Below are 13,119 nucleotides of genomic sequence, written 5' to 3'. Positions count from 1 at the left end.
AATTTGTAAGACTTATAACATGGTGTAGAGACAATTAAAGTTAGCATGATTTAATACATTTAAATATGAAAATATGAAATTAATCTGAAACTGGGCCTATTTTTTATAACACCTTGAATATATGAAATCTGAAATGTATCCCCCATATGTATACATGCTCTCCAGAGGGGTGCCGTGGTGGCAATATGTGAACGGCCTCCCCTGGTTTTCGGGCGGTCGTGGGCTTGATCACGACCCTGACACCTGTATATTTGGAGTTTGCATATTTTACCCATGGTGGCGTGGATTTTTCTCCGGGTCCTCCGGTTTTTCCGTCCACATTTAGAATCAACGTCCGTTTAGAGTATTTGGTTGCCATACATTTCCACGCGACAAACCACTTAGTTGAGCTATCATCTGTAGCTAGGTTGCTTCTGAAAAAGAGCTATGTAACTCAGTGGGCCTTACCTGGTAAAAAAAAAATAGTTTTGTTTAGTGACCTTGTCACCTTGTGCTTCACAGCCTGCACCGGAGCAAAGGAGCTGGAGAGCGGAGTGAAGAAAGCCCTCTCGTTCGAGGCTCCCAGCGAAGGCAAAGCGGCAGAAAACGGTGAAGGGGCCCCTCCCACGACGAACCGCCTCTGCCGCCGCTACGGTCTCGACGACTTCTCCTTCATCAAAGTCCTCGGCAAGGGCAGCTTCGGCAAGGTGTGTGCGCGCCGGCGCCCCTGATCTTTGACCCCGTTTCGCGACGTCCGCCCATTTGAACCTCACTCTGTGGCTTCGATGGTTGGTAGAGTTGATTCAAAACAGCCACGGGCTGAGGTGGCCAGGTGGCTCAGAGGTCAGTGTTGCCACCTCCAGGGATACAATAATATTGGGATGTATCACGGGAAGAAGAACATCTCATCGTACAGGAAAGGGGGAGATCTACACGTTCGATGCATCGTCTTGAGAGGTTTGCTGTTTTGCAACTGACAAAAACTGTTCCAGGAAAACTTACAGATTTCCCAGGACAAGCTACCTGATAAGAGGACAACACCAGGACAGGTGGCAACCCTAGTCCACAGCACTGAGCTGACATCCAGGCAAACTACCTGTGATTAAACCAGGTTCTCGAGTGTAGCCAGTTGATGATCTCAGTCCGGTCACTAATGCCTGCATATAAAACCTCCATTGCATTTGGTTCTGCATTTTAACTTGTCTAAATTTCAACTGCGAAAATTTGTATGTATGGCAGAGTGGGTGCAAACGTGTGTACCGGAGGTCACCTTAAGTAATTTCAGACATACCTTAATGGTATCTGCTTCTCCGGATCCTTCTCTAACACGAAGGGTTGCACTATTTTGCAAGCGTTTTGATTGCATTATTTGCCTAGTGACATTACGGCGATAACGCAATAGGGATTAACATGTTTTTTTTTCTTTAAACCGCCAGCGGCGATTCCTGTTCCAAGAGGAAGCAAACTGGTTTATGTGAATACAAATGCATGTTACAGACTCCATATGGAATGTTGATCAAATTAAGGGGAGTAGGGCAGGACGAGTCGTGGATTAGAGGGATAATGGCCTGGAGTAGAAACCAATGGTGGATTTGCATCCAATGGAGGGAACAAAGACAAAGATCCTCCATATAGCCTGTAACAGACTGTTGGGGCAAGTGCTGTTAGCGAGAACCCATGAAGGCCATAACGGCGCACGAGGGGGAAGGTGGCTAACACCATGTCTCCCCAGTGACGATGTTTACACACATCGCACCTGGTACTAATTTGAGGCTGAGTTGACCGAGGGGAGGCCCAGGACCAGTTCAGATGATCGTCACTGCTATTGGCCGTAAGCAGGAATGGGATCTTGAGTCGCCGGGTTCGTAATGGAGGGAAGACATCATTAAGGACATGCACGGGGAAGATGGAGCAATGCGCTAGATGAATTGATACATTTTTGCAGACTGAGAGATGGCAACAACTTGGGAAGGTCTTCATTCAGCAGTGGATTGATCATGGCTGATTATAATTAGCGTTCCTCAAGTGAATGGTCACATTCACGATACGTTAATGAAATTGGTCGTGTGATAGTTGCTTATTTAACATTTATTTAAATTACGTCCAAATTACACTCCAAAAGAAATGTATGCTAAATGAGTCGACAAAACAAAAAATATTGTCAAAATCACGAACAAATTAGAATGAGGCTGTAAAAATGTGACAAAGCACAATATGTCATTGAATCTAATTGTGACCTAAAATTTTGAGAATGAAATTGTTGGGAATTAATATAGTCGCATGCTTCCTGATTATTGTACTTGATAATTTTGGTGTTTATCGTTAGCACCCTGAGAATCTTAAGAATTACTTGTGAACAGTGTGTATTGAGAAATGGGCATGTGGCAAATCTTCGGCGGTTTAATAACAAGAGAAAGATTGAGACCCTAATTTTAATGAGTTCCCCTGTAATCTGGATTTCTGCTAATCCGGATCACCTCTGCTCCCCATTAATCCAGGTTTACGTACGAGGTGTTATTGTGTGTTCGACTCTATGTGGGTGATCATCGTTATAATATATTACATGTTGCTTGGATAAAGTAGTATGGTCTACCACCTCTGTCCCCAAATATTCGCGGGGGCATCTAACCTCATGGTATATTGAAGAAGAGACTATTAAGCCAGGATTGGTGTGTAATAATCAATCCAAGTTTAATGGTAACTGTGACACGGAGCTTTGCGCGTAAATGTCAGGGGTCTTTTTACTTCCACGCAATTTAGCAGACCGTGCATTTGTTCTGTGACCGTTTGGAATTGGAACTGTTAAAACCTGAACCCTCACCATCCTAACAGCAGACACACAGAGCTGTGCGTTTTATATCATCGTTATTTATGCTTTCGAATATTTTTTACGTCTGATAGGTAAATTTAAGATTTATGGATGACTGTTGTTTTCCCCCGGGATAGGCTTATGGGGTTCAAAAGGTAATGAAAAAGCAGGATGCTCTATTTCCATGTGATTTAATCTGGCTCTTACATAAGGCCATTTCTCATGCCACACACAGGCAGGTTTATGCACTACAGTTTACATAAACTCCAAGTGACATCAAGAGTAATGACCTCCCAGCATGACAAATTACTTTCCAAACACAAACAAATCCTCGCTGTTCTTTCCACTTTGCCCCACTATTCCATTGCTACTGTTTGATATCAGATTGAAGCCTCTCTTTCCATTTCGCTCGCACAGCGGTCGGTGGCGGGGACACTCTCCCGCCGGCGTGCTCGCACGTGCCTAGGCCCACTGCCAGTCGGTGCCCTCGACAATTAGTGACCATTGGGTTGCTTTCCCGAGCTAGGAATCTCATGTGTTGTTTCCAATTTTTCTTGGAATAACTCACCGTGCCTTGATTCCGCTGCACGTATGGCCCCTCGGATGGCCGGCATTTTAATTGATGGTTATCGTTCCGTGCACGATCTTTTAAGGTGCTCTTGTTTGTTAATTGTCGGGCTTGTTTATGAAAATAACTTTATTTCGCCCTATTTATTGCTTCCCCTCTCTGATTTTTGATAACAAACTGCAAAATGTGTATGTCGACTAATTTCTGAAGAATGAATATTTGGTAACCATTAATTTTAAAAGAAATAAATAAATAGTGTGTTTCGGTATAAATGTTTTGCAGTTCAGTGAAAGGATACAAAACAAGTATTAACGTGGATTTAGAGAGGCTTAAACTAAATTGTGGAAAATAGAAATTGCAGCAAAAACACCAATTAAGCTGATTAAACATCACGCTTAACATTCCTAAATAAAATGTTAGTTTTTTTCTGAAAATATATTGCCGAAGTCTTTGCCAATGTTCGTGCAGTAGACATCTGAAAATACACACCATAGCAGCTAAACGCAATTACCAGGACAATTATTAGTAACATAATTGAATGCTAAAAAAAACAATGATTATATACGCACAAGGCGATTTTATAGACGGCAAAAGGCGCATCTATGACAGCTGGCTCGGTCTTCCCATCATGCCTTGCATGTCACATGACAACCATACATGATGCAGATAGCCTCTTGTTTGTCTTTTTGCCCTACTGCTGTCTTATACTGGTAGGGACCTGGTTACACCAGCCCACGGGATTATTGTGTCCGTCCGTCCGTCCGTCGTGCAGGGAGGGGCTGGGTGGGGAGGATGGGGAGGGGCTGGGCGGGGAGGGTGGAGGAGGGGCTGGGTGGGGAGGGTGGAGGAGGGGCTGGGTGGGAGGGGTGGGGCTGGGTGGTGAGGGGCTGGTCACCCCGTGGTGCCCTTATAAAACTCAACGTTTAACCTACTCACGCCGGCTTGTGCCCGCCCTCGCATTCGGGCATATTTGCGGAATACACCACGTCGCCGTTGACCCTGCCCAATTGACCGAGCAACCCAACGTTTCTACCAGCTCCGTCCGCAGGAATGTGTACATAATATGGCTCCAGTTTTGACTCTCTTGAGGTGGTGGAGAGGAAGGAGATGATGATGATGGTGGCGGTGGCGATGTTGCACTCCCAGGTGATGTTGGGAGAACTCAAGGGCACGGACGAGGTTTTTGCCGTCAAGGTCCTGAAGAAGGACTCGATAATCCAGGACGACGACGTGGACTGCACCATCACCGAGAAGCGTATCCTGGCCCTGGCGCGCAAGCACCCCTACCTCACCCAGCTCTTCTGCAGCTTTCAAACAAGGGTCAGCTCCAGCAGCCGCAGCAGCAAGAGCAGTCATAGCGCATAGTACCCGCGGTTGCGCCATAACGCATGCACGTTCCAAAGGGTACATTAACACTGAACGATAAGAATCCTAATGGTGCCCTCGTCTTCCTGTCAGCTTTAGGCATTCACAATGAAGCATGCAAATCTTAATTGGCTCTCTGAGCCTTGAGGATTAACACTGAACCATAAGAATCGTAACACTGCGATAGTCTGTCTGTCTGAGCCTCAGCCATTAGCACCGATGCCGAAGAATTCCTAGGAAACTTTAGTCACATGTAGTCAAAATTACTTTTTAAAACATATATTGGATAAACATCTAAATGTTATTGAAACTTGCTCAGGCTTCCTTTCCTGGGGCAAATAAGCAGCAATGTCAGTATTCATGGAATTTTTCTGAACTGTAGCATAACTTGTTGTCTATGTGCATGCTTAGCATGTCACTTAATTGTTTGTATTTATTAACTAATAAATTACACTTGAATATCTTGTTAATTGACTATAGAAATAACGTATTTATCTTTGTTAGATATATTAAAATAATATGCTAATTGGCCAATAGGATGGCTGTGTATGAGAAGAAGCAACATGGGCAACTTGTATTTTAATCAATGCAACTTTCATGGAAATACATTCCCACTCTTCAGATATAGGTGTAGAAAAATTCATGTTGGAGCAAAATATTTCAAATTTTTTTATAACAGATTAGTTCCTGCATATCCTGTAGCCACTTTAGATATTATATTCCATGATGTGAAAAAAAGATTCTTGAATTAAATTGTGACTCAGATTTCTGATAATTAATTAAATCATGTAACAATCATGATAAGCCCCTTAAGCAGATATGTTTCAATAAAAGAAGCAAGGTATTTTTTTCTAACGCTTCCGCTATTACTCGTAAACATCTCTATTTAACATTCATGATAATAATAACACCAAGCCTTTTAGTGCTGATGTAGACTTTAGACTCCCTGTCCCGTATATAACTGCAGCAATTCTTTTTGTAACGGCACAACGACTCCCCCGCAGGACCGGCTGTTCTTTGTCATGGAGTACGTGAACGGAGGAGACCTCATGTTCCAGATCCAGCGCTCCAGGAAGTTTGACGAGCCGCGCTCGCGTTTCTACGGAGCTGAGGTTACGTCAGCGCTCATGTTCCTCCACCGCCACGGCGTCATCTACAGGTACTTGTGCCCACATTTTCGCCATCGCCGGCCGATTAAATGCCAAATTCCGCGCGGCTATGGACATGTACGATTTTGGCAGTTTCAGAAATGTTTTTTGTTGCTGCAACAGAGGCCCCTTTTTGAAGCGAAACGTGCAATAATAATGATCATAATTTAGAGTACAATTTGGATTTATGTAGCGGCGGCTAAATGCATCCGACATTCAAGATGCTGTACAAAAACAGTGGGCATATGTATTTTATGAGAGGCTGGTCAATCACAGGGCATGAAAAAAATGTGAGTCTTGAGCCCGGATTTGAGCAAAGAGTTGACAGAATGGAAAGCTGGGGGGGGGGAGGGGGGCGGGAGGTTGGAATTTCAGGCAATACGGGCAGCAGAGTAAAATTTGCTTCGGAGCATGAATAGAACATTTTAGTGACTAGAATGGTGAGTGCATAGACAGGAGTGTAGGGTGTGATGAGAGAGGAAACTTAGGCAGGGACATCCATGGAGAATTGTGAAAATGGTGAGTGTGATCTTGAATATAACACTGAATTGAAATTACCCTGCGATCGAAGAAAAGAATTTGTAGCGCATTGCGCAAACTGCTACACTACGGCTCCACCCCACAATCAAGCTATGTATTGGTGCAATTTAAGAGCTCGTTGGCTCTTGTGTTGTACCATCCTTTAAAAAATGTAAGACAAGCCTGCTAATGTAGCATTATGCAACATTCATTGGCCTGCATCTGCATCTGCGGCACAAAAGGTATGTGACTCGTATTTTATTCTGTGCATTTAACTTAAATTACAGGAGCAGTTAAACCTCTGTCGGCCCCACCCCTTTACTCTTTAGGACCCATCCCCTTACCACTTAGGCCCTGCCTCTTCCTCTTTTGGCCCCGCTCTTTCCTCCAGACACAGGGTGGGGCTGGTTTAGCGAGTGGTGGGGGTTGTGGAAGGGGCGGGAGTTGTGCACGTGCAGCAGTAGGTAGTGGTGGTGGGCGTGGACAGTGGGTAGCGGTTTGGGGGCGGCTTCACAACAATAACCAAAATCCCACTTGGGGCAATATGGCAATAGATTTGGGGTGGAGTAGTGGTTTGTGCACTGCGGACCTCAATAGCGTGGCCTCCTCATCGCTTGAAGTCACGCGAAGCCCCTTTTGGACCCATTCCCTTCACCTTAAATAATGCAAATTCAACCCCGATGGAGCTTAGAAAGCTGAATGGAGTTCAGAAGAACTCGCAAGCAAACACCTTGTGAAAGATTAAACGCAGAAGATCCATGGGTTTGATCTCCCACGAAGCTGATGGTCCACCCTAAATCGCATCTGTACAAACCGTGGCAGCAGATGCGGATACCTGATGCACAAATGGAATTTTAAAAACTCTCCAGTGTGAGACTGGTCATCCAGAACAGACCATACAACGTATAACGACGCAATGCCCGATCCACAAATACGACGGAGACATCACGGCTATGACACACTCCGCTGCTCCTCATACGGTTGTCTGGCCTGACCAGCTGAATGTGAAATTGTAGTTGTTTCTCTGCGTCTACATCATCGTACGAAAGGAGAAGACTGCGCTATGAACCCCGGTTACCTGAGTGAAGTTCTTGTCTGTGGCTCGCACGAATGATGAGTATTAACCTGAAACAGATCCTGAAGAGGCCCACTTCACCAACCCGCACTGACAAGCACAATGAAGTAGGATCAGACATCACCCCAACACGACTGACAGAATGGGGGCAGTCATGGATTGACAAAGGTGCTGAAAGTTAATAAAAAATTCAAACCGCACCACCTACTTTTGCGAGCTGGCGTGGGTGAATAAGCAGTGCAGAGGCCTGCGTCCTCTCAAAAAACTCAAAACGGTTTTCAAACACGACTCGGATCGACAACGCAAAAGCCTCGCCTTTAACGGTTCAAGTGGGGTTCAGCTAATTTTAAACATACGGGAGCGGCGGGGGGGGCTGTTTTGCCAGGGACTCCAGTGTCCCAGTGCTGACCCTTCCTCTTCTCCCCTTCCCTGCCTCCTAGCCAGTTCTCCGGGAGCGTCCCGTGCGAGCACGTCAACTTCCTCGGTTTATTTGCCTTCCATTGTCCGTGGCCCTTGGCCCGTCTGGACGCGCCGCTGCCGCTGTGTTTTTTTTCCGTGACGCTGCTCTTGTTACGCGCAGCAGGGCGGCCCGTCCAGGCCTTTGTATCTCGCTGCGAGCGCCGTGGCGCTCGCTTTTTTGTGAGCTGAGTACAAGTGTGTTAGCTCACAAAAAGCGAGCGCCGCGCTCGCAGCAAGTGTGTGTTTGGTCTTTTTACGTAAATCGGGGGGGGGGGGGTTTTCACCTGCAGAGGTGCATTGCCAGTCGTGGCTAATCTGTACGGGGCATTGGGGTGGGGGTCGCAGCTGAAAATTATCTCAATGTCTATTTATTTACTATTTTTAAAACCAACTATGCAAATCAGAAACCCTGTTGAAACCTTCAAAAGTAAAACAACACGTCTAATAAGTGCTTAATTTTATTTATTTTCGTAAGTGCTTTAACATTTCAAGTCGATATGTATGAAAATAAATAATCAAAATATGGGGTGCTCGTGTTGATCCGCCCCAATGAGATGCGTAACTTTGGCATCTCACTGGCCGATTCAAACCAACAGCGGTTGGCAGAAATTTATGGTGCCACCCATTGAAGACAATAAAGCAAACAATTCGGTGTTGTCACCACTCGATCAACATTTTTGTACACCCACCCGCTGCCATTGGAGAATGCTTGAAATGACAGTGACGGACGGCAGAGGGGAACACGCATGCGTTGGAGAACTTACCAAAGTTAGAGCCATAATTTTAATTGGTGAGAAAAGTGAGTGGGTTTGGCCAGGACAAATCTTATGTGTGTGTGTGCCTGTGCTTTCCATTGATGTCGGCATTTAACATGGTGAGGTGCACGCTTGGAATTGGACAGAAAGTGGGGAAAAAAGACGTGGATTAGAGAGGCAATGTGAGTTGGAGACATAACAGTGACTGTTCAGAAAAGTAAGCGGGTTTGAGCAAGACACATTGTGAGTAGAACATGTGCGTGTCCTTTCTGTTCAGAGTAGGTAATTCATTTGGAGAGGTGCATCCCTGATATGCACTGAAAGAGCAACAATGAACTTGGGAGTATAGAACATGTGTAGGTTCGAGACGACATGGACTGGCAGACGAAAACTATTTTAGTGTTTTCGGAAAACTGAACTTACTAAAGAAAAGCAACGTATGAATGTGCTTAAATTACAAAGTATGTCATCGTTCGATGCTACCTCTAATGATATTTGAATTACTAACATGGATATTGATCAAGAATATCGAACAAAACTGAAAAGTGCACAAAGAAGCATATAGTTGCAATCTTGGAGCAACACTCGGGAGACCAAAGTGGACTGTCCCTCTCCCGCACCTCCGATCAGTGCGGTTGGCTACGTATGGTGCGAAACAAGTGCTACATACATGTTGACTTTTGAGAAAAGTGTCCTTGAAGGGATGATAACCAGTGGTCGAGGCTAATGACGGAGTGGTAGCCAAAGGGGTGAAACACACCCAAGGGAAAAAACAGATCCGAGAGGACGTCTACTGCGGAGATGGAGCAATGAAATCTACTCGCGTGCAGGAGCTGGATGGATGTTTGCGCAGTGAGAGACTTGCGGTGGTGGTGGCTTGGGGGGAGACCTTCATCCAGTGGATTGATGATGGCTCATGGTGATGACGAATGGGCCGGTGTTTAATCCCAATGCTGCCAATTATTGCTACATTCATCACAGTGTTAAATATATTTGATTGTTGAATCGGAATTCCAACGATCAATTCGTCGAATGGCTAGTGGTGGGGAGGGGATGGTGGTCGGTGAGTTATTAAACTCTATAATGTTTGTAATGATTGATCAATCAAAATTGATTGCTCGTGATACATGCGTGAAATCTTGCCTTTGAGAATTGATTATTTAATTAGTATGTAAATTGTAGGCTCGTAATACACGTAGGAAAACGGAGCAATCAACTGCAGAGATGACACCAACACAAGCGAGAATCAATGCGAGTGAGGTGGTGAAAACAAGACGAAGAAATAACGTATATTCAGTCGAACCACGACTCGTGACAATTCATCAAATGGGCTGTGTTAGCACAGTGGGGGGCGGTGGGTGGGGGAATCATTACTGACTCGTGTTTATAGTTGCGTCTTCTTTGTTGTACATACGTTTGCCTGTCCCCGCGGCTGATTTTACAGGATGTATTGGGCTGTACCGGCGACGAAAAGAGGATGTTGATTAATCGAGGGGAATGCACAACAAATAATTGATGCCAAACGTGGAAGACATTCGTTGGCTGTTCTCCGGCATGTCACTAAGGCGGGACAGAACTTTGTCCAAAGCTAAAAACTGCCACGCCAATGCACCATGTTGATAACTATGGTCACCTAAAAGCTTAACAGGATAAATAAAGCTGCTTCGTTATCAGTCGTCGTTCGTTAGCAGTATTGTAGAAACACAACAAGGCCACCACTTTCATATCACTGTTATATAACATTAAACACATTCCTGCGGAGGGAGCTGGTAGGAACGTTGGGTTGCTCGGTCAATGGCCAGAGTCAACGGCGGCGTGGTGTATTCCGCAAATATGGCCGACTGTGAGGGCGGGCACAAGCCGGCATGAGTAGGTTAAACGTTGAGTTTTATAAGGGCACCACGGGGTGACCAGCCCCTCCCCACCCAGCCCCACCCCTCCGACCCCCCATCCAGCCCCTCCCCACCCTCTGTGACCAGCCCCACCCCTCCCATTTTTTGATTCACGACAGACGGACACAATAATCCCCTGTGGGCTGGTGGAACCAGGTGGTTCCTACCAGTATAATGCTTGGTCTAGTGGCTAGCACGCTGCCCTACAAACATGGTAACCTGAGATTGATTCCTGGTCAAGGTTAATTTCATTAGTGAGTAATATCTGACTCCACTTATGGCTTGCCCCCCCTCGCCAACCAGCACTGACCAATGACAAGCAACCTCCATGACCGACACAACAGTCCTTCATCCAGCAGTGGATTGGCAAAGGAAACATTTTTTACAGTATAATTTTATATAACTAAATGCATACAAGGCTAAAGTTGACATTAATGGTCCTTCTTTACAGCAGAGAGGGAAGAAAGATGGCCTTACGTTTGGTATGAGTTAACTGGTAATGTTGCTTCAAGTTAACACATCATAAGCTACACATCGTGTTGTTTATACTCAGAATGTTTGTGCTCTTTATTTTCAAACCGCGTACATGAGTGTATTTACATACATAGGCAATGTGTACTTAGACAATACAGACGTAAATAGCCATGTCCTAATAGAGTAACCGAGCGTTTACTTTTGAACAACGTAAGCAAAAGCACACCCTTCTCTGTTGCCATCATGGACCACACCTTCGAGAAATTTGCATGATCCTCACCACATCCGTCAAAACCATCCCTATTAGTCATCTAACGATGCATCAGTCCATCATTGAATATCAATTCCTTGGCCCTCGATGAATATATAAAATCACGCGTTTAAGCGTTAACGGGTTTCAGTTTGCTTGTGTGTTGGATGGTTTCATTTGGCCCCTTTAGCAACCAGAGGGCAATGCATTCACCACAGTTTAAAATCAAGAGTTGCTCCTCGAAACGAATCGCAATCCTGAATCATGAACATTCATACCATCACAACAGGGGGCAGTGGTGGGGCAAGGAGAAGGGGAGTGGAAAATAATTTACCTCCAAATGCAAATGATGTGCTGATGATCAGGGCTTAATTTAACCTGGGTCTATCTGGATCGGCAGCCGGGATAATATCATACATGTGATTCACCCGTTTTTTTGTACAGGGAAATTTAGTTTTCAGGTCCATACGGCGTACAGCCGTTTCAATACGGGCAAAAAATAAGTTTTGTTGCATATTAGTGTTTGTCCCTTGTGATGTGACTTTATAGGATGAACATTGAGATTTATAAGGGCACGTGGTGACCAATAAGGTCTGTATTGGTCTGTAATCAGTTGGGCACTGATAAGAGCTTGACTGGTGTGTAATATTTTGGCTGCCGGGTCACGTGGCTATCTTGGTAAGAAATGAGCTCCTGCTGATGGTGCATGTTGGTAAACCGAGGAAATGAAGCAATACAAACCGGACGGTATTTACAATGCAAAATAGAAACGTGCTATTGAAATGGAATGATAAGGCCAAATTGTGACAGTTCATCAAATTACTGGGGGGGAGGGTGGTGGGTGCATAGTTTAATATCGCCTCCTTATCCCAAACCTAACCCTGGCTTCTGTCGAGTCACCAAGCCGGTTTTCCTGGGCCGCGTGGGTGGAATGATCCTTCCTCACAGACCACTGACTAGAAGATGAAAAAAATTGCCCTCAAAGTATGCATTTCAGAGGTCGTTATCTCGTACAGTTAGTTTAGCTGCCGATAAGCAGCAGATGGCTGTTTGTGGTTGATACCGCCCTTAAACATCGTTGGCCTTCACAGCTAGAAATGTAAACCGGCGACTTGCCCACAAGTTTGACCTATCTTCTTGGTTCTTTCGGTAAAGTCACGTAGAAGGGAAGTAATAAAACAATAAAAAATAAAACATAATAAAATAAAATAATTCTCACGACGTTTCGGCTACAACGCAAGCAGCCGTCTTCAGGTGAAGAATGAGACACTGCCAAGCTTCACCTGAAGACGGCTGCTTGCGTTGTAGCTGAAACGTCGTGAGAATTATTTTATTTTATTATGTTTTATTTTTATTGTTTTATTACTTCCCTTCTACGTGACTTTACCGAAAGAACCAAAAAGATGAATTCCTGCAGTCACGAAAGCTTTAAATCGAAAGTTTGACCTATTTTTATCAGTACGTGGCACACAGTCGATTCAGCCACATGTTTATCACTGCTTCTTGCACGGTAAAGAAAGATGTGTAGGTGTTGATGTGCCTGTGGAGAGCACTTAGCCTGGCACAAGCGCCGTGGTGACGTCGCCGCCACTTAGTGGCGAATGGCGTTTGTTGTTGTGGAGAGCAGTAGCATACTGCACTACAAACCTAGTGATCTGAGTTCAATGTCCCCAGCCACACTTCGCATCAGTAGAAATTATCTGAATCGGTCCTGGGCCCTTACCGTGCTCAACTCAGCTGTTAGAGTAGCTGGTGCGGTGTGTAAACATCAGCACTGGGGAGACAAAGGCAGCCAGGCATGGTGCTGGCAACACGAACCCCTCGTG

General features: G+C 45.1%; 1 protein-coding gene across 3 annotated transcripts in view; it reads left to right on the top strand.

Moving 5' to 3' along the window:
* The window catches only part of LOC133352798 (protein kinase C epsilon type-like), an 80,056-nt gene that overhangs the window by 50,308 nt on the left and 16,629 nt on the right, over positions 1-13,119 (top strand). For all 3 annotated transcript variants that reach the window (XM_061568706.1, XM_061568704.1, XM_061568703.1), the window contains exons 10-12: positions 502-686; positions 4,503-4,676; positions 5,726-5,880. In XM_061568706.1, the coding sequence (XP_061424690.1) occupies positions 502-686; positions 4,503-4,676; positions 5,726-5,880 (514 nt within the window). The remainder of the gene's footprint in view (positions 1-501; positions 687-4,502; positions 4,677-5,725; positions 5,881-13,119) is intronic.

Source organism: Lethenteron reissneri, chromosome 41 (assembly GCF_015708825.2).
Source record: "Lethenteron reissneri isolate LAM-NWPU_2019-01 chromosome 41, ASM1570882v1, whole genome shotgun sequence".
Classification (NCBI taxonomy): domain Eukaryota; kingdom Metazoa; phylum Chordata; class Hyperoartia; order Petromyzontiformes; family Petromyzontidae; genus Lethenteron; species Lethenteron reissneri.
Note: the sequence above shows the minus strand (reverse complement) of the source record. Positions and strands in the feature narration are given on the sequence as shown.